Source organism: Anopheles coluzzii, chromosome 2 (genome assembly GCF_943734685.1).
Source record: "Anopheles coluzzii chromosome 2, AcolN3, whole genome shotgun sequence".
Classification (NCBI taxonomy): domain Eukaryota; kingdom Metazoa; phylum Arthropoda; class Insecta; order Diptera; family Culicidae; genus Anopheles; species Anopheles coluzzii.
The window spans coordinates 117,534,276-117,555,875 of NC_064670.1; the positions used below are offsets into that span (position 1 = coordinate 117,534,276).

Genomic DNA, 21,600 nt, shown 5'->3' on the forward strand with positions numbered 1-21,600 from the left:
GAAATCTATTATTAAATGTTTAGACCAGCACTACCTGTAGTCAACCCACGAACTATCAATGAACATTACTATTGGAATGATCAGCAACAATCTTAATACATCAAGCATCATCACCTATTGCTAGTTTAAGTCATTCAGAAAAGGTTGTCAATGATGTAGGAATAGATCATTAGGCCCAACGGATACCTTTGATGATGTCCCTTGTACCACCATTTATACATTTAGATTATTATCATGAACGACTGAAACGAACGATTCACAAAACAAAATTCTAAGCGCAAAAGCTTGAACCGCGTGCAGGTACAGATAGAGCCGAATCGCCGTACCAGACGTTAGCAACTGAATCGCTAAAACCTAAGTTTAATCGTTTGCACTGTTTTGACGTAATTGAGTGATAATGGATGTTGTTTTGCATTGAATATCAAAAGACAGTATAAGAGAAGGAAAAGTGGGTGTGTTTCTTGTTTGTAGAAGTTTTAGCCTGATAAAACATTGCTTGCCACACAATGAGACTATTACTTTCACACAAACGACTCGTTGTGTCCATCACATCTTCTTTGAGAGCTGCCAAAACATTTAAATATAGACTACCGAAGGTAGTTGCAGATCACTTGTGTGTTTGCGATAACACGCAACACACCTCAAACAGTGTCAGTTGTGTTGTTTTTAGGGAAAGTTATCCGAGTAAGTTGCATCCCTTCGACATGAAGTGGTCTACGTCGTTGCTGGGATTACTGTCCTTCATTGCCGTTGTGGTAAATGGAGCGGAAAATCCTCGCATAATCATTGTTGGTGCTGGTGCCGCCGGTGTTGCCGCCGCTAGCCGCCTCTATCAACGTGGCTTCCGTAATATTACCATTCTGGAAGCATCGCAACGAATTGGGGGACGCATTCGCACCACTCCGTTCGGTCCTGGTATTGTGGAGTTGGGTGCCCAATGGTGCCACGGTGAGGTCGGCAATGTGGTGTACCAGTTGGCATCGGTATATCCGGGACTGCTCAAGTCATCCATCATTGCGGATGAAGATGCCGTTCTGATTCGTTCTAGTGGTGCTAGGGTGCCAGAAGCTGTGGCTGACCGTTTGCAAACCATGGCGGAAGGAATCATCGAGTCGGATCAGCGCGACTCGTTTGCTGGAAGTTTGGGTGACTTCTTCACACAAAAGTACTGGCAAACTCTGGCAACACCTGCATACAAAGATATTAGCCGGGATCTTGCGGAGCAGTTCCTCGTGTACTATCACAACTACGAGCGTGGCTATACGGCGTACGACTCGTGGTTTGAGGTGGCAGCGAGCGAAACTGACAGCTATGTAGAGCCGGCCGGAAACCAGGATATAGCGTGGAATGGAAAGAAAGGATTCTCCGCCATCCTGGACATTGTTTCGGTAAGGCCTTTTGTCTTTCAGTTGTCGTAGGTTATAGATGGAGATTTAAGTTACGTTGTTGGCTGATTTTACTTACAGGGTAATTATCCAGGTACGACCAATACATCTCTTACTCCAGTGCCGATCAACAGCCTTGTCAAGTACGGCAAGTTCGTATCCAACATCCAGTGGAAAGGCTCATCGGATGGAGATGTCATCGTCAAGGCACAGGACGGCACTACCTACGAAGCTGATAACGTCATCGTTACCGTCTCGTTGGGTGTTCTGAAGGAAAACTCAGCCACAATGTTCTCGCCAGCACTACCTACCGTCAACCAGCAAGCCATCACCGGACTCTACTTTGGCACTGTGAACAAGATCTTCGTCCTCTTCGATGCACCTATTCCGGAGGACTTCCCCAACACCGTACATCTGCTGTGGTACAAGTCGGATCTTACCGCACTGCGTCAATCGCCCCACGCCTGGGCCGAAGCCATCTCTACCTTCTTCCGCATCGACAATCAACCGAACGTACTGATGGCCTGGATGAATGGTGCCGAGGGACGACGGGCCGAGTATCTCCTAAACGCTCCAATTAGGGACGGTGTACTGCATCTGCTGAAAATATTCGGCAAAGGTCTCAAATTTGGCAACGTGACGGGTATTTTAAGGTAAGCCGGCCACTACTCGAATTGAGTGTAAACTTACCGGAAAAATCGATTGAACACCTTTACCCCTTTTTCTAGATCCAAGTGGTCATCGGATCGTCTTTTCCGTGGTTCGTACTCGAGCCGCTCGATCACGACGGAGAACTTGAATACGGGCGCACGTGCGCTCGGAACACCGGTACGAAATGCAGCCAACGAGCCCGTGCTACTGTTTGCCGGTGAAGCTACGAATCCGGTACACTATTCCACCGTTCATGGTGCGATCGATAGTGGATTCCGTGAGGCTAACCGTTTGATTCGCTACTACAGTTGAGATGGAACAGATATTGATTAAAAAATGGAATACAAAAGAAGTTTAATTGCCAATAAATTCACCAACAGCAAAGCAATTTGTGTTTTTTACCGCATAATCAACTTTAAATAGAAATCTATCGCACCGCAAGAATAAAAACCGTTCTCTAACGTTCAACTCAACACAGACTTCTGGCGTAGTGGGGGGATGAATTTTGACACCAACATTTCGACGTTTACTTTGACCTTCAACAGGTGGTTTGGTTGACAGCCGGCTGCGGTCATACTTATGTTTGTTGCCAGGGTAACCACTCACCCCCAAGAGGGGTGTTGCTTCTTCTGCCCATCCAAAGCGTAATCGGGTAATTTTATCAGTTCCTGTATTAACGTTTCTGCCATTCCTATCATGAAAGTGATAAGCAAGAGTCGAATAACTCACTCTCTCGTAACGAATTCTATTTCAGTATCTGGCGTGTTGTGCATATTGCTCGAAATCATTCCCTTCATAACCCTCACACGTTGCGATGGCCGGACGAACGCCAAGTGTGATAATTGTTGGTGCCGGCAGTGCAGGCATTGCCGCTGCCACACGCCTTCTGGACCGGGGCTTTCGCAATCTAACGATCCTGGAGGCAGAAAATCGACTCGGCGGTCGCATTCACTCGGTACGGCGGGGCGGCAACGTGCTTGACTATGGTGCGCAATGGTTCGTAGCTCGCGTAGGACTGTTGACCGGTTGAAGTCCTCACTGACCCCCTCCTTCTTTTCCCAACATTTCTTCCCGCACAGGGTGCACGGTAAGGAGAACAACTTCATCTACGATATGGCCTCCCAGTACGGGCTGATCGAGGTGGAGCAGCACAAGGAGAACGATGTGTACTACAAATCGACCGGCGAGCTGGTGCCGAAGGAAACGTCCGACCGTGTGCTAGAGACGCTGCACAGCCTGCTCGAAGAAGATGCCGACGGTTTGCAGTCCTACACGGGTTCGCTCGGAGCGTACTACGATCAAGTGTAAACCTTTTCCAATTGCCAATTCTCCCAGTCATTCACATTCAGGAGCTTTCTTTGCAGGTTTTACGACGCGGTTCGGGCCGGAAAGTTTGCCGGCATCGATCAGCGCACCTGCTATCAGCTGTACCAGTTCTTTATCAAGTACCACAACACGTACAATGCCACCGATACGCTGCACGAGGTGTCCGGTGCCGGCCTGCTCGAGTTCGAAGATAACCAGGACGAGTTTCTTATCAACTGGAAGAATCGTGGCTTCCACACGCTGCTCGATTTGCTCATGGTGAGCGGGAGGAGGAACTTGGCCAGCCTTAACATGCTTCTAATCGATTCGGTGCATTTTCTTCCCCTGCAATTTCAGCGAAAGCTTCCGGAACAAAGCGGCCCACCTATTCCAGTAGAAGAGTACACAAAGTTTAATCATGTCGTGAAGTCTATTAAATGGAACTGTCCAGAGAACCCACACCACCACCGAGTGTCTGTAACGTGTACCAACGGTGCCACGTTCAGTGCTACCCATCTCATACTCACCGTGTCACTCGGTGTGCTGCAGGACCTGCACACCGGCTGGTTCGATCCACCCCTGCCCGAACCGAAACGGAACGCCATCGAAGGTCTGTACATCGGCACGATCGACAAGCTGTTCCTGGAGTTTGATGAGCCATTCTGGCCGCGGGACGGCAGCTGGCACGGCTTCGGGCTGCTCTGGGAACCGGCCGATCTCGAGCAGCTGCGCCACGACGGTCGCCAGTGGTTGCGCAGTGTTTGCGCCTTCTTCGTGCCGGACCGTACCGAGCGGCTGCTGGTGGGCTGGATCTACGGCCACGATGCACGCACGATGGAAGCCCTGCCGGAGGGGCAAGTGATCGATGGATTGATGTACTTGTTGCGTAAGTTTTTGCCCCATCTGCCCGTCCCGGCCGGTCCACGCTGGTTTTCGCGCAGCCGCTGGTACAGCAATCCACACTTTCGCGGTTCGTACAGCAGTCGCTCGATGCGATCGGACGCAATGCGGGCGACGGCAGCCGCGCTGGCCGAACCGCTGACAACGGAGCGGGCTGTGCCGATCGTACAGTTTGCGGGCGAAGCATCCCATCCACAGTTTTACTCGACCGTTCAGGGTGCGGTTGGAAGCGGTTGGCGCGAGGCGGATCGTTTGATCGCGCTTTACAACAACCGACCCGGGGCGGCCGATTCGGAGAACAATGGGCAGCAAACGTTAAGGGGGAAGCTGTAGCTTCAGCCGCTAACGATCCCGACAACGTTTATGCGTTGATAAAGACGTGATCATTGTTTAAAGTTTTATTGAAGACATTTTGTTTTATTCAAATAATCGATTTTTCGCACAGGGCGGGGGGTCGTGGCTTGCACTTCTCCCCTTTCTTTTCTTTAATTCTACAACGATAGAACCGTGGTAGGTAGGTGGTTTTAGGGCCTGCTCGGTGGTGGGAGAGGAGAGCTTAGTTCCGTTGTTATGACCCCTGCCTATAGCCATAATCCCTCCACACCCTAAAAAAAACTATGTAGTGCTTCTGTTTCTTTGACTGTGTTTTATCCCGTTGCATCTTTGAGTGACTGTTCATGTGTTGGTGTTGGTGTGTGTGTGTATGATCTTAGCTTTTTCTAGGTTTTGTTTCTTCCACTTTCGCGTGAAGACTACTGCTTATGCTATCCCGCACGTAAAGCGCCGGGCTAGAGAGAGAAAGGAAGGTTTTGTTTAAAGGGAAAGGTGAAGGAGTAAAATGTCCTTGTTCTTTCACTCGCGTTTGTAATTTCTTCTTTTTTGTTTTTGTTTTGCTGTTTCGATTTTGTCACTACATAGAAGCACTTTCGCGCTCTTTTATAACAATATATGCGTGGCCCCGCACACAACCACCACCACTGTTTACCGGAAGGGGGGAGGAAGTGGAAGGAGGAAAGAGAGTTCCTCCTCTGCTTTCCTCCCCAACCCCCCCCGGTAAGCTTTGTCTCTCTATACAAATATTTATAAAACGTATCCTGGCCTAGTTTCCGCCGCGCCGAACGCCGCGCGCAGTACCACACTACTACTGAGAGTCTCTGTTTTCTCTTACACTTATAATTCGTTCAGAAATTGCATGAGCGATACCAACGCCACTGTCTGTGTCTGGCTTTTTTCTGTGTTATGTGTGTGTGTGTGTCTTGATTTCTGTTGCACAAAACCGTTGTTCTTCTTGCGGTCGAATCAATTTTCTTTTCTTCTTCCCTCTTAAAGCCTAAACTTGTGTTTACCACCGAAGTATTGTTGTACCATAAAGTTCTTCCCTTCTCTACCGTTCATCTCTTTCTCTCTTTCTCTCTGTATCGATCAGTTGTTTGCATTTTTTGGTTGCTACCTTTCCCCCTCTGTCGGCTGTTCTTTATGTTTTTTTTGGCCAATTAGTTTGCACATGTTAAGGAGCTGTTTTACAAAACACACTTTTGAGGAACACACGAGAGCGGGATAATATAGTGAAAAAAGGGGGGGAATTTAATCTATAAACAAAAATACATGCTAATAATATTTAAAAAAAAAAAAACAACTACACACACCCAATCATGTAAAGAAATGTAAATGGGGAAAAGAGGGTTACTGCTAGCGGGAAAGAGAAGGATGATCGTACCAGCATACTACTCTCATCATCCACCCCCGACAACCCGACCACTTTAACGCTGTCTCATTCTGGCAAGAGTCTCGATGCGAAAGAGAGAAACTCAATTGTTGTATAAATTAAATTATAAGCTAATTTGGGCCACCATCATCACCTAATTAAAAATCTCGCTCACTTCCCAAACGGACAGAGGTAGAGTAGTGTGGGGTGGTAGTGGTACCACTCTTCCCCCGCTCCGTACGCGTATGACACTGACGAGATGACACCACACACCACCACGCCGTTTTTATGCAGTGATGTTGTAATGTATAAAAAAAAAGCTTACATATTAGGGGGAGGTTGTTTTTCTTCGTTTGCTAAAATTCCTTCTTCAAACAGCGTCCACTATGGTCTGTGTGAGCAGTGGACACACACGACGACCATGTGGTGGTGCCGGTGTTTGAGAGATTTTGATAAAAAAATAAATTTCAATTACGAAACCGTTGCCAGAATGAAAGAGACAACAGCCGAGAGTGGTTGGCTGTGTGTGGGGTGGGTGGTAGAGTGGGTGGCATTTGAAAAGGACCTTCAGAAGCCCGCGTGTCGTACGCCTCAATGTACAATGGAAGGAGAAAAAGAAAGCATTTTGAGCATTTAGATGTTCGATTTCTTTGTCTAGTTGCATTGTATTTGTGCGACGGTATAAGTTACGTACATTTTTCTTCCCTTTTCTGAGTTGTGCCGAAAACACACACACACACACACACTTGCGCACACTAAAACAATTGCTCGCGCTGATAAAAGCTAGTACATTTTCCAATTCCAAAAATAAAAACCGAAACAGATAAAATTGAATATAGGAAAAGGGACTCCAATGAAAGTAAGCCTCTACCACCGTTCCCCACAGTAATTTCTTAACATGGCAGGAAGAGGCAGGTTGTTTATCTTTTTTTTTTTTTGCAATTTAGAATTGAAAGAATGTAATAGATAGATTGCAAATGAGAAAAAAAGCATTTCACCCACTGCCACCGTTATGTACAATATAACGCTTTCGTGTTTGGGAGATGAAGTGGGGGATTAATGTAAAAAGAAAAGAAAACATAGTGAATTTATAAATTGCCTCTTCAGTCTTACTGGCGATCCGGGAGGTTGTATAAAAAGAGTAAAACTGGGTGTTTGCGTAAATATATAACACGGAACGGGGAGCGCGCACCAGAGAATGCATCTGTTAGATACGCTTAAAGCAATAGAAAACACGCTTCACGCACGTACAAACGAATGGTACGTACCACCGCTGAGGTGGGGATAATTCTATCCGCTATACATCAGAACAGATATCAACAGATTGACAAGTACACCTGGTTGACAATTGATGTTGACCAACTGAAACCCTTCTGTGTCAATCATATTCTCTCTGTATGTCAAGGTAATTAACAACACTTTTGCAAAAGATCTCGACAGAATCTCAACGTAATTACAATCGTGGTGACTGTATGTGTGTGTGCAAGCGCCTTTCCATAAACAACTGTATATCACTAGCAAAATGTTATCATCGAGTGTGTGTGTGTATGTTTTGAGGGATGAGCGATGTTTAAGCAAATCCCATTTGCTCGGAAGCAAACCGTTTTGTTCGTGTTCTTGTGTCTCGATCGCTGGGATCGAAAACCTGTACGCTATCGTTCATGCTTCCAAGGCTCTTATCCTTTCGCTCGTCCTGTTGTCATATATCCCGTTGAAAAGAACTATTGATTTGATAAAAGTATAAGTGTGTGTGTTTGTGTGTGCTTTTTTATATCGGTGTGCTTACTCGATACAGTGTGCAACTCTCTTTGAATGCGTTGGCGGTCGCTAAAAAAGAAGAAGAAAATATAGCCTAACGTAACTATTTTAACGACCAATTGGTAGCAGTGACTTTACCAAAGCTCAAGGTACGGTGTTCTCGTTTACACTAAATAAACTAACCCACACAACAGAGTTCTGCCTCACTCTTTCGCTCTTTCCTCTCTCTCTCCATAGTTTAAACATAACTGCGTAAGCGCCTTCAGATGTACGATACTTTCAACTAAAATGAATGTTTTCTTCTACATTCCGGCCTCTCGTTCGCTTACTCACACATTACACAAAGGGGAGGGGAGGCATACAGATATATCCATATATACACACATTCTCTGCTGCTGCTAACGTCAAATAAGAGTTTGCTTCATGTTTGCTTCGACATTTGATGACTCTACCACGAAAAGCTGGTGGCCCCTTCTCACCAGACCAGCACTGCAAGCCCATCCTCCCAATAACCACAACGTAAAACACCACATGGCTGCTGCTACTTCTGTGCGCAACGGAGTTTGCACACCGAAAGGGAGAAAGAATCGGGATATGGGAGAGGGGAAGGAACAACCACCATCTACCGGATGTTGATTACAGCAAAACAGAACGAAAAACCACACGCCGCCATCCACATCGCCATCCAATGAACTGCAAGGAAAAAACGCGCCACAAAATGCTGTATTGTGCTGGTTCCTCTTTCGCGTACGTAGTCCGGTGGTGGCTGGTTTCTGCGCCTGTTGTGGTTCACCACAGCTCAAACAATCGTTTCTCGGTAGGACTCTCTCGCTCTCGCTCTCTCTCTAATTCCCCAGCACGTGCACATCGTCCTGTTCCTTTTCCCGCTGGCGTACGGCAACCGCAGTTTCCACCAACAAGTATAAACACTTGAATTGATCCTTATCGTCACGGATTACACCTGTGGGACAGTGGGAGAAAAAGGGTGAAACGAATTAGCAATCTTCAGGTGTGAAAACATGCCGTGCGCGTTGCAATGTGGTTTTAGGGGAAAGCGGCGTAAAATGGTCCTGTTAAGGATTGTGGTCTGTATCTTTTTGGTTTAACCACTTTACACTGTTATTTTGGCGGATACTTCAACCTCCTATTCATGAAAAACAATCACAAGTTTGCGCATTACAGGGTTTCCCAGGAGTTTTCTTAGCTATGGGACACTTTATTGACTCTTACATGAAATGAACATAATGTAATGAGAATTGAACTCTATAGCACCCTTATTGATCAAATCCAATAGGAATTTCAAAGGAACCTGTCCAAATAGGGTGACATTTTGTAGTTTTTCATTGAGTCTTTGCTTTATTAACTTATTTTGAAATTTTTGCTTATGAAACGTCCATGGTGGGGCTTTAAACATTGATGTTTTTCAATCATTAGAAGTCATTACAAACGTGTTAATTTGCCAATAATGCAGCTGACTATTTCGCTCCACCTCACCATTTTGTCCCATGTTCCCCTACTTGTTCCATTACTAACGGGATACACACACACAACCACACACGTCTCCTTGCACACCGTTTATCGCTTGCTAGAGCTGCTGCTGCCGCTTCATCTCGGAGCCCCTCCTATCTCCCCTTCGTCACGATAAACAACTTACCTTTTACCTTCACCGCCGTCGTGGTGTGCGCGTTGGTGTTCTGGGAGTTGTTGTTATTGTTGTTGTTCGCGTTTCCAGCATTGTTGTTGTTGCTGCCGCTCTGCACGAGCGTTATCGTTTTGGTGTTCGAGTCGCCGAGCGATGTCGCGGTCACGGTCGCCGTCTTGCCGCTGCTCGTCACGACGGTCAGCTTTTTCGGGCCGACCTTCAGGCCGCCCTGCAGCGGGACGGCCGTCAGGTTGCCACCGAGCTTCAGCGTACCGAGCGTGGTACTGCCGCCCTGTGACGTGCTGATCGCGTTACTGCCGGCATTCGACTGGCCGATAATTACTCGCTGTACACCTCCTGAGGGGGAAATGAAAATCAATTAATAATCACACACAAAAAACAAAACTGGACACGGAATAGAAAACAACAGTGATAGAAATAAAATGCAACAAAATTTCATTTTTCACATTGAGAATAATTGAGCTCATAACTGGTTGCACATAACGCTTGAGTTATAGAAAATAGTACCTGGTGTAGTTGTAATTATTTTAGCAGCAGTCATCGTTACAGTTGGCCGAACTGCATTCGATGTCATCGAAATTGATTCGTTTTCACAAATAGTAGTAGCATTGGATGTTTTTTTCAATCAACAAAAGGAAATGAGAAAGTAAAATTCAATTAATGCTACAATTTGTTGCGCTGCCTTTTCCAACACACCGTGCTTCCCATACCAGAAAACTTGACTGTGTTTCTGTTTGTGTGTGCAAATATGGTTTTGTTTCGCCTTCCCCACGCTCGCTTACCTGAAACGTTAGTCGACGACTGCTGTAAGGGTATATTCGCGAGATTGGTGTGTGTCGTCGTGGTAAAAAACTCATTCTCTCCTCCATCCGATGCGATAACTTCCTCTTCCGTGATTCTGAAAAGACAAAAGTACAATCGAATCCATTAGGGTACGAGCTCGTCATATAGCAAACACAAAGCACTCACTCTTCCGGAATTTCATCATCCTTTTCATTCGCGTAGCGAATCATACCGTCCCATTCGCCCTGTTCCGTGACTGGAATCTCCTCTTCGCTTTGCGCGTACTCATACTCAATGTTGCTGTCATCCGAGCTGTAGTGAGAGAATGAGGAGCCAAACAGGGCCAACAAAAGATCGTTAATTTCGCATCCGACCCCGTTTCGGATTGCCGAACAACTTACCGATAGATGATGTGATCTTCAAAGTCCACATCTTCCTCCACCTTCACCAGCCCGGACGGTGTCTGCACGTACTGCTGCCCGTGGCTGGTGATGATCTGTGGCACACCGTCCTCGATCACCTCCTCCTCCTCGATGATCTCCTCCGTCGCGCCGACAATGACCTCCGAGGCGGGGCTCATCGCGAGCGGATTCATCCCGTCGAGCCCGACCATCTGGCCGCTCAGCTTTTTTCCCCGCCGCGAGATGGTGTAGTGCATCGGGTCGTGCCCGTCCCGGCGAATCATCTCCGGCAGGATGCGTCTCCGCGCGTTGATGAACCAATTGCACACCTGCAGCACGGTCAGATTGGCTTCCTGCGACAGCGTCAGCTTCTCCGCATCGGTCGGGTACGCGTTGAACCGGTGCTCGTACAGCCATCGCTTCAGGATCTTTACCGACTGCTTTGGCAGGTTGCCGCGCCGCTTGCGGCTCGAGCTTTGGTTGCTGGAGTTCATCGTATCATTACCGTCCGCCTCGCTCTTGTACGTAATGTCGCCCAGCGTGTGCTCCTGGTCCGAGCCCTCCGTATCGTCCGCGCTCGACGCATGCTGGAAATGGTAGTCTTGGGCTGCTTGACCGACCAGGAGGAAAGAGAAGAGAATGGCAGGAGAAGAAAGAAGGAAAAAAAACAACGTTATCAAACGATACTTGATGAATGTAAACATGCAAATGGGCGCCGGCGGCGGCGAAAACAATCTCGAATTGGCAGCACAACAATACTAATGATAATACACGTCCGGCCCGTCCGTTCCCTCCCCTCCCCCCGTCGCACAAGCATAACAATCAAAACATAAACATGAAAACAGAAAGCCACCAAAGAGACAACTTTCAACTCCAGCTGACGAACGAAAAGTGTCAAATGTGACAAACCAACAAGCATCACACAACCACCACCACAGCAGGCAGCGGGCAGCGGTTGTTGCGGTGATATTTGCGGCGACACCAGCACACCAACACTAACGCGTTGCCGACCAACGCGACCAATTGTATGCATGTGTGTGCGTGTTTGACGCGTGACGGCTTGTGTCAGTCAATCAAAGCGGGACTGCTGCTGCCCGTTGCCCTTTGGAGCATTTTTAGCAGAACAAAGTTTGTTGTTGCTACACGGCGGTAGGCGTCGTCTGTGTGCGTGCCATCAGGAGGCACTGCCGATGACAGCAGTAGCAGCAGTTTCAAAAACAGTCCCCGTTATTTCTAGCCCCGACAGTTTATTTCTAGCTGATTCAAAAGATTTGTTGGTCAATTTGTCATTTCCTAGCTTGAGAAAAACTATTTTATTATCTACTTTAAATATATATTATCTGCCTATCTACCTTTACAACATGATTAATAGAGCTCACCAATACACAGAGACAATCAAGAGCAGTATAGAGTAGGGTTTTTCGATATAAACAACACATATCTACATCACCCCTCTCACGTCTGTATATACATGTAAATCTAATCTAATTGTATAGCCCTTTTCAGCAGAAATCTTTACTTATCAATATTTCAACAAAAAATCATTCTAATAAACGCACATAAAAGCGCAAAACAATTCATCCAAATCCCCACGAAAGCTCTGCTGCGATTGGCTGCTGAGGGGCTTCGTTTTCCTTTGTTGCTGGCATTATTTCACCGCCGCCGGACGCCATATTGGATTCGCTCAAAATGTCACCCTGACAGCCAGCAGTCCCGCAGGAAAGCGCTGCTGTTTTCCATCGATTTCTTTACCCTTTTTGAACCACTTTTATGGCCACTTTTACGATTTTTAGCAAGTTTTCATCCATCCATACTCAAATACCATAATTGAATTGCTTGAAAATAGACCCTCCAAGAGTATTAGCGCACACAAAATAGCAACTACACACTGTGACATTAGATCTGTCTCCCCCCGCTCCTCTCCAGCCGGGCACGACCAGCTTTCCTATTCCCCCCGTGTTGGCTCGGGGGACAGTCTATTTACAGTCATCTTTTGACGTTGAAAATTATGCAATCCCATTTTGATAGTTCGGCTTCTTGTTTACGAACAGCACAGAGCAGCCGGAGGGGATAGACGACCAAAGCCATCACAAATTGCCATCACACACAGTGCGAGGGAAAACTAGACGAAACACAGGGCCTCCGTCTGTCACACCGGTGGGGTTGCGCGTTCCATGGAAGTAAAAACAATCCCCTCTAACGACTCTTCTAGCGAACTGGCAAAACCCTTTTACATACCTTCGTTTTCCTGCATCAGCAGCTTGGTCTGAAAGTTGGCCTCCCGCACCATGTCGCGCACGTCCCGCTTCAGTGTGCCCGTGCCGCCCGTGGTCAGCACGGTTGTCGATTCCATCGGGACCATCGTGATCTCGAACTCCTCATGGTGCATCTCATCTGGAGAGAGGATAACCTCTGTCTCCACGATTTCCTCTATTTCCTCAATTTTGAGGCCGTTTGCGTATCCGGGGGGTGTCAGCGAGAAATCACACGCACGCCGTCGGTGCCCGTAGCCCTTTCACTGCACTCTAATGCCTTCGGAAAGGCATACACACACACACCACACTGTGCCACCAACCGCACGACAGCCGTGTGTCCTTTTGCTGGCTGCTGTCCTCTCTCTCGTGGGTTTCCCGTGGTGCGTCGCTGCCGCTGCGCTTCACACTTCTAGTCGCTTCGACGAAGTTTTCGGGGTGGCGTTTTATCTTCTGCACCACACTTCCGAGATATGTGTTTGGTCACTGCTTGCGTTTTTCGATCCACTCCCTACAGTCGCTCTTGCTGTGGCACGAACACAAAATACGGAAGGGGATAGCCGCTGCGGGAGGAGAGAGCAAAAATGAAACTCCAACCACCGTTTTTCGTTTGAAACACCCCACACACGCACGGTTTGCTATGAATGTGGCACCCCGCTTTTCCACTGGGACCACGAATTGCTCTCACTGCTGGCCAACCGGCCCTAGCTGCCACTGCCACATCAACCTTTTGCTACCATCAATCGCAGCAACATTATCAAGCCGTGGCTGGCTCGTCGCTTGGGATTGGATTAGTCCGCTCTAGCGCGAAGTGGAATGTTTCCAAATATTCTCGTTTTTGTGTGTTATTTAGCTGTCAAATATTCGATGGACAGTGGAGAATGCGTGAAGAGCGTATGTGTATGTGTGTGCGTGTCTGCTAGGGGGCACGAATATGACGGAGAAACACACAACAAAGCCAACCGATCGCCACTTCGGAACTGTCAGCACTGACAACGCGTTGCCTTGCACGAACGCGGCAAAAATGCAGCATCGACTGCAGGGAAAAGTACAAAATGGCGGCGGTGCGTCCGCTTCCACAGCAAAGGCGTACAGGCGTATCGGTGTGTGCGTGCAATGTGTCAGCTGTCTGTCAAAGGGGGCCCCGTTTGCGTGCCCCGTTCTACATCTGTGTTATGTCAAATCGAGCAAAACTTGTTTTTCTAAATAGATTTAATAAAAAATAAAGACACCAAAAAAATGTTTGAACGTGGTGTTATGCTGATTTTTTTTAAATTAAGTTATTGCTTAATTATGGAATTGACGATAAATTGTCGACAGTGAAATACACCACCACATGCGCAGACACGACCGCAGGCACGCACACGCACAAGCGCGCTTTGATGAATGTGTTTGCCAATAACGGCAGCATGACAGCCCCTGTCAACCAGGGAATCGAAGCTACAAATGTCCAAGGTTGGCGCACCAATTGTTTACGAAATTTGCTGAATGTTTTAACCCATACAATGCATCGTTTGTAGGTTTTCTGTAACTTTCATATGATCTCGTTTGATGGCAAAAAGTGCCCATCCAACCCTAGCCAATCCTAGACCCAACAGGGAAATCCAAAATGGCTTCCTCGCGCGGCTCCGGAGCAGCGCGTAGCCGTGCCGTTTGAAAAGTGTAGCCTTTCATTAGACAAAGCTTCACTCGGAGCAATCGCGACAAACATAAATAACAAACACCACCCTTCGGGGTTGGCATTAGAACACTGAGGGCAATTTGCTCGCGCGCGCCGAAAATGAAATGTCACTCAAAATCATCAAATGTCCCTTCCAAACACCGTTTTGCCCCCTTCCTAACAGCACATCACACACACGCACACATCTATACACAGCAGGGTCGTAGCAGGAGGGAAAGCTTTTACGCGTCAAGCTTCCCGAAATGACGGCTCGTGCTCGGGCGCAAAAACGAGACGTACACCATCTATCAAAAATCGTTTGTTTACACTTCATTTCAACCAGCGCGCATAGGACGGCTGGGCCACAGTTAGGACCTTCCGGATGTTGCTAGAATGCAGCAATTAGATAAAGGCTGCAGGAGAATAAAGCCACTTTTCATTTCTGCGCTCCCACCCCCGGGAGGCAAGCGCACTTGCCCGTCGCTCTATCTCGCTCACTTGCACGGCATCACGCACAGCTCCATCGCGCGCGCCGAGGAAAACGGGGACCCCTTTTTCCGACGACCGTCCGTCGGTGTCACGGGTGGAAAGCGGGGCAGCACAACACATTCACCGATGAGCGTAACGATACACTTACCTTTTGCGGCTGCGGAACTGCACGGAAATCGACACACGACCAGCAAATTGTTGATGTAAAAATTCCGGTCTACAACTTTTCCAACAGGCAAAGACGCCAATCGGGCGGATTATTTCTTCTGGCTGCGGGTCCGATAGCTGTCAGAATGGCAATAGGTGTCAGTTTGACGTTTGTGGCCGCGCGTGCCTTGCACAGTGGTCGCAGGTGTTATACGTAGGACAGTACAATTCAAAACAAAAGCGGAATACAGGTAGTCCCCGAGATACACCCCAAATAGTGAGCACGTACTTTATAGCTGATTTGGGGATGTTTAATGAAAAATCGTTCCGATGTTGTACTTTGTGGGTGATGAAGAGATGAAGCGGTACTTTGTGGAGGCATGAAGATTTTTAACAAGCATTCGGTACTCTTCGGTACAAGCATTCGGTTCTCGGTATTGAGTGAAGTGACGGTGATTTTTTTTACTAAACTATGTGAAATTCAAGAGCATTTAGAGTTTTAAAATAAACGTGCACATACAAAATACAATTCGTGTTGTTTATTTCATTGATGACGCCTTGCTTGAAAATAAAACAAACAAAATCCCCGGCACCCTGGCGTATGGAAGCTGATTAAGCGCTATTTAGAAGGACCGCCTGGAACTTTGATGCTGTTGATCTACTGCAAAGGACGAATTAAAGCAGCGATCTTTAGCTTGCCAAAAATGGCTGCTCGCTGGCTCCCCGGGTAGCCCGGTTGCCTGGAATATGATGGATTTTTTTTGGTTGCCAGTGACAGGGTTAAAAGTAAAAATCATGATTTTTATTCTTGCTCATTTTGGCATACACACTGTTCTACCTGCATATACACTGGAAACGTTTCAACTCAACCCTGCGCAACCCAAAACAATTAGCTCAATTTTCGTGCGCGCGTGTGTGTGCGTGTATGATTGCCTTCTTTTACTTCCCTCCATTCGTCCGTGCTGTTCTTTCTTTTCGTGTTTGTGTTTATCAAATTATGAATCAGCCGTGCTGAACAACACCAGCAATATAGAACGGACCACTTCTCGTCACCCTTCCCGGGCACGACGATGGCGACCGAATTCCTCGCCGAAAACAATGTGTGCGGCCAGACGATCCTGCAGATCGTCGCGGAAGGCAACACCATCATCTGCGAGCTGCTGCGGCTGAAAGATTACGTGCCGGAACTGTTCTAGTAGGTGTTGGGTGTAATAAAAGGCTAGTTCCCACTAAAAGGCAATCGTCTCCCCCTCTATTGCAGCCTAAAAACGAAGGAAGAGCAGCAAAAGTATGGCGAGATAGTGAAGGACTTTGGCTACTTTCAAATCGCCGACGCGCAGGAGGCAAAGATCGAGGCGGACGAACGGCTCCGGCTGCTCGACGAGGAGCTGCGGGAAAACTACATCGTCACGCTGAACCGGTTCTACATCGTGTTCGAAAGCATCCACAAGTACGTGAAGGACCTGAACACGTTCATCGAGGAGCTGAACGCGGGCCTGTTCATCCAGCAGTCGATGGAGAAGGTGTTCCAGGACGCGGAAGGAAAGCAGCTAATGGTATGGGGGGGGGAGCAGGGGACTTTTGTGGCATGGGGCTCCTCACTAATTGCCCACCCATTGCAGTGCGAAGCGCTGTACCTGTACGGCATGATGCTGCTCGTAGTCGACCTGCACATTCCCGGCATCGTGCGCGAACGCATCCTGGTGGCGTACAATCGGTACAGCGCGCTGAAAACGCACAGCGACAGCAGCATTGACGAGGTGTGCAAACTGCTCCGCTCTACCGGCTTCAACGATGGGCCGGCGGGAAGTGGCACGGGACGTAAGGCGGCGGCGGCGGCGGCGGCGACCAGCTACCCGGAGGACTTTTTCGCCCGCGTCCCGATCAGCGCACTGTACATCGAGCTGGTGATTGGGCGACTGCGATCGGACGATGTGTACAACCAGATAGCGGTGTACCCGTTGCCGGAGCAACACTCCACAGCACTCGCCAACCAGGCCGGCATGCTGTACGTGTGTCTGTTCTTTTCACCCAAAACGCTCCACCACCAGCCGGCGCGGATGCGCGAAATCGTGGACAAGTTTTTCTCCAACAATTGGATCGTTTCCCTCTACATGGGCATTACGGCGAATCTGATAAGTATGCACGCACACACATACATTGCGGTCGTTCCCTTTGGCTCTCCGCTTAAAAAGGATTGTTGTCATTTGAATTCCATCCCCATCAGGTGCCTGGGAACCGTTTAAAGCGGCCAAAACGGCCCTCACCAACACGCTCGACAACGGCAACCTTAAAGAGGTGTGCCACCGGCACCGCCAATCGATGGACACGCTGCTCAACCGCACCCGCAGCATACTGCGCGAGGGCAACCTGACCGAGCAGAACCTGCTCGACCACATGCCAAAGGTGATGGGGCTCGTGCGCGACTGCAACATTACTGTGCGCTGGGTGATGCTGCACACGAGCAGCACCAACACACTGGACAGTGCGGCACCGGCCGCCGCCTCCAAGCGGTGCCGCCAGGTGCGGGAGCTGATCGAGCAGGAGCTCGACTTCCGCGGCGTGGTGTTTTTCGAGCTGCTGCTCAACACCAGCCAGCTCGAGCTGAAGGTGCGCGAAATGCTGAAGCGTCTGCTCGCGGAACGGGACGACCGGTGGGCGGACTATAGGCGCGAAGCGACCGACCGCATGCAGGACCTGGCGGATGCGTTTTCCGGCGCCCGCCCGTTCGTGAAGACGCGCCCGAACGACAGCCTGAGCCGCTGTTTCGCCAACATCCGCAAGGAGATCGATGGGCTGAGCCGGGAGGAGCGGCAGCTTAGCCAGACGGGCCGCACCATCATACAGCTGCTGCAGGCGCTGGAGGAGGTGCAGGACTTTCACGGCCTCAGCCGGAACATGCAGGTAAAGCAGCACATCGTCGAGACGCGCCAATACCTGCACGAAATGTTCCACACGATCAGCATCAAGGAGAACGATCTGATCAATCTGCAGCTGATCGGGGACTTTAGCTACGCCTGGCGGCTGATCGACGGCTACACCGCGATGATGCAGGAAAACATACGCCACCAGCCCCGGCTGGTGATAAAGCTTCGATCGACCTTTCTGAAGCTTGCCTCGGCACTCGAAATCCCACTGCTGCGCCTGAACCAGGCGGAATCGGAACATCTGATCGACGTTTCGCGCTACTACAGCAACGAGCTGGCGAACTTTGTCCGCAAGGTGGTGCAGATCATCCCGGAGACGATGTTCGCGCTGCTGGCACAGATCGTCGATCTGCAGACGAACGTGCTGCGCGAACTGCCGGCCCGGCTGGAGAAGGAGCGCATGAAGGAGTACGCCCAGTTCGAGGAGCGGTTCCAGATCGCGAAGCTTACCTACACACTGTCCACGTTCACCGAGGGCATACTGGCGATGCAGACCACGCTCGTCGGCGTCGTCGAGCTGGACTCGCGCAAGCTGCTCGAGGATGGCATCCGGCGCAAGCTGGTGCAGAACGTGGCGGAAGCGTTCCACGCGCAGCTAGTGTTCGGCCAGAAGGGCAAGGAGTCGGAGCTGTACGCAAGGCTGGACTCGCTGCACCGGATCATTCACGGGTACCGGCGTTCGTTCGAGTACGTGCAGGACTATCTGAACATTCACTGCATGCGCATCTGGAACGAGGAGATGGCGCGCATCATCCGCTTCAACGTGGAGAAGGAATGTCAACCGTTTCTGAAAGGAAAGCCGGCGCAAGGGATGGTGGATGGTGAGCCAGCGGCGGAGGGTGGTGGTTTGGTGCCGATTCCCGTCTATCAACCGGTCGACATGACATCGGTCAACTTTATGGGACGATTAGCGCGGGAGATACTGCGCATTACCGATCCAAAGTGAGTCTGCAATGAAGGTCGTGTTGACGCTCGCTTCTAACTCCCTTTTTCCCCCCGCTTTCTTTTAGGACCACAATCTACATCGACATCTGCTCGAGCTGGTACGACTACAAAACCCACAAGCTGCTGCTGACGAACAAGTTTGCGAGCAAAATTAACGAAACCTTCGGCCCGGCCGGACTGATCGGGCTCGATCGGGTGTACGGGGCGATGCTGAAGGCGGAGCTGCAAACCCTGCTCGCCACCATCCAGCGGAAGGTCCAGCACGAAGGCAACTGGAGCGACGTGCTGACCGGCATCAAGACGGACCTCGAACGGGCCGACATTGTGGACAATCCAGCCAAAAGCTATGGCGGCTTCATCTCGAACGTGGCCCGCTTTTTCAGCACCAGCAACGTCGGCGATTGGCTGCTGAAGGTGGGCCAGAAGCAAACGCTGCGGGGTCAGATAGCGCTCGAGCTGAACTGTAGCTGCAAGATAAGGGCCACCAAGCTGGAAGCTTCCCTGCGCACGTTGAACGAGTACGACACCACTTCTCGCACCTGTGTCACCCAATTGGTATAACTTCTTCTTCTTTCTTTCATTTCCAGTGCCATACTGCTTGAGTTTCAGCGCCACCAGCTGGATGAGAGCGCCCCAATACCAACGGCTGAGCTAGTGGCGGAACTCAACACCTATCTGCTGTACGCGGGACTGTACGATCCTTACCGCAAGGTGTACGTAAAGCAGGACGTTGCACCACGCTTCCTGCCACTGTTGCTGTTCCTGCTGCTCGTCACAACCCTGCCCAAGCTACAGTACATGGAGAATGTGGACAGTTTGGTGGCGAAGAAGAAAAGCGAATCGATCGATGGCCATCCGCTTACGATCGGGCTGCTCACGGTGCTGCGGCAGTTTGATGCGTCCGAGACGGACATGTTCCTGCAGTACCTGTGCCAGTACGTGCTCTCGTTCGTGCAGGGAAATTTGGAGTAAGTAATGGAGAAGGGAGGGAAGATTGCTTTAGAACTCACTCACATTTACATAAAATGCTGTTTTTCTTTACGTTTTGCAGAGCGAAAAATGCCGTCGGAGCGGAAGCACTGGCCGCGCTACGGTTTTTGGAAATCTTTACCCGTGTGGCCGACATTCCGCGAAGCTATCTGGAGCAGTATCTGTCCGAAATCATCCTGGATCAGTACGTGTTTGTGGTGGAAGTGAAATGACGACTGTCTTCTTTCTTTAAGCTATTCCAATAAGAATTTGTTAATAAGTTAACGGACGCTTTAAGCGCCGAGAAGAGAAATATATTTTTCCCCCGCCTATCCAACTATTTGTTGTAAATCCAATGTACAAAAATGCAAATTTGTTCCAATCACTACCACGTGACCCGAATTTCACCCGAACATTAATCTACTGGCGCCGATACGTACCAATGGTTGCAATTTTAAGTATCTTTAGTGTTAAATTCCTCGCATATGACACCCCGCATGGCATCAGTTCGGGCACTCGGTTTTGCGTAGATACTGCTTGCCCGACGGTAGCGTGACACTGTCCACGCCGGCAGGAAACAGTGTGGCCAGCTGATCCGCCGGAACCGTCGGCTGTACCATGCAGCTATCGCCCGGCATCCAATCGGCCGGCGTTGCCACCCGGCGTTTGTCCGTCAGCTGCATCGAGTCGATGGTGCGCAGAATTTCCGCAAAGTTGCGCCCGGTCGTCGCTGGGTAGAGGATGGACAGGCGCAGCTTTTTGCCCGCATCGATCACAAACACAGCGCGGCAGGTTAGGGGAAGACCCGCCGATCCTATCTCGTCCCGGTCCAGCATGTTCAGCTTGACGGCCAGCTCGCGCTTCGAATCGTCAATGATCGGGAAGGGAAATGGGTCGGCTGCGGCCAGCTGGCCGTACGCCTTGATGTCCTCGATCCAGCCACGGTGTGACTCGACCGTATCGCAAGACAGGGCAATCGGTTTCACGTTGCGCTTGGTAAACTCGGGCACCAGCTTGGCCACCGCCGCCAGTTCCGTCGTGCAGACGGGCGTGTAGTCGGCGGGGTGCGAAAACAGGATTGCCCAGCCGTCGCCGATCCACTCGTGGAAATCGATCGGCCCGATGGTGGTGTCGGCGGTAAAATTGGGGAACGGATCACCAAGATTTAGCGACATTTTGCGGGATGCCGGTGCTGTGCTGATGCTTTTTGTGTGAACTTGTACAATTACAAATGGAGCGCAGACAGGGTGAGCTTTCTCGAATGTCAACAACAGAACGTCAACAGCTGACAACGAGATGCATCTTGGGGTATTATACCCGGTTGGGAACGATTTTTAAAATATTTATTTATTTTCAAAAGGAAAAAAAAAAACACAAAAGATGAGATGCGTAACGCATTTCAAGAATTCATGGAAATACTGTTAAAAAACGGTTAATTTTCCATGTTTCAAACACTGTAGCCCACGAGCGCGCAGTAGCTCAGTTTTCTTCAGGGCTGAGTGTGATGCTTGATTTAAAATGACCGTTGATCGGCGTGCAATCAATCTGCACAGGATTTGAATCCTTCCAAGCTTGAAACAGTCCTAAAATTGTTAAAGCATTGTTATAGGTGTAAATAAATGTAGGGCCGAACATAAATGAAGTGCGTTCGGCGCGGCAG

At 49.4% G+C, this 21,600-nt stretch overlaps 4 protein-coding genes across 6 annotated transcripts; 2 read left to right on the forward strand and 2 right to left on the reverse strand.

The window, feature by feature from the left end:
- The first annotated feature begins 590 nt into the window (after positions 1 to 590).
- Positions 591 to 5,821, forward strand: LOC120961391 (uncharacterized). Its single transcript, XM_049611200.1, has 7 exons — positions 591 to 1,388; positions 1,467 to 2,038; positions 2,114 to 2,345; positions 2,845 to 3,032; positions 3,116 to 3,340; positions 3,401 to 3,620; positions 3,699 to 5,821. The coding sequence occupies exons 1-7, from the start codon at positions 705 to 707 to the stop codon at positions 4,572 to 4,574; spliced, it is 2,997 nt and encodes a 998-aa protein (XP_049467157.1). The 5' UTR covers positions 591 to 704; the 3' UTR covers positions 4,575 to 5,821.
- LOC120947594 (uncharacterized) lies at positions 4,627 to 15,410 on the reverse strand. 3 transcript variants are annotated; one of them, XM_040363049.2, is made up of 8 exons: positions 15,101 to 15,410; positions 12,790 to 13,366; positions 10,552 to 11,158; positions 10,337 to 10,462; positions 10,150 to 10,265; positions 9,875 to 9,925; positions 9,359 to 9,703; positions 4,627 to 8,665 (listed from the first exon to the last, which is right to left on the reverse strand). In XM_040363049.2, the coding sequence occupies exons 2-8, from the start codon at positions 12,938 to 12,940 to the stop codon at positions 8,550 to 8,552; spliced, it is 1,512 nt and encodes a 503-aa protein (XP_040218983.2). In that variant the 5' UTR covers positions 12,941 to 13,366; positions 15,101 to 15,410; the 3' UTR covers positions 4,627 to 8,549. The 3 variants fall into 3 exon arrangements, with proteins under 3 accessions (XP_040218983.2, XP_040218985.2, XP_040218987.2); XM_040363051.2 differs by lacking the exon at positions 15,101 to 15,410 and adding an exon at positions 13,436 to 13,955; XM_040363053.2 differs by lacking the exons at positions 9,875 to 9,925; positions 15,101 to 15,410 and having other exon boundaries at positions 12,790 to 13,954.
- Positions 15,411 to 16,022: 612 nt separating this feature from the next.
- On the forward strand, positions 16,023 to 20,272 carry LOC120949084 (WASH complex subunit 5). Its single transcript, XM_040366078.2, has 7 exons — positions 16,023 to 16,294; positions 16,361 to 16,655; positions 16,722 to 17,238; positions 17,327 to 18,968; positions 19,037 to 19,489; positions 19,559 to 19,939; positions 20,023 to 20,272. The coding sequence occupies exons 1-7, from the start codon at positions 16,170 to 16,172 to the stop codon at positions 20,171 to 20,173; spliced, it is 3,564 nt and encodes a 1,187-aa protein (XP_040222012.2). The 5' UTR covers positions 16,023 to 16,169; the 3' UTR covers positions 20,174 to 20,272.
- On the reverse strand, positions 20,218 to 21,206 carry LOC120949085 (peroxiredoxin-6). The gene has a single exon (XM_040366079.2). The coding sequence runs from the start codon at positions 21,113 to 21,115 to the stop codon at positions 20,444 to 20,446; it is 672 nt and encodes a 223-aa protein (XP_040222013.2). The 5' UTR covers positions 21,116 to 21,206; the 3' UTR covers positions 20,218 to 20,443.
- Between the last annotated feature and the right edge of the window lie 394 nt (positions 21,207 to 21,600).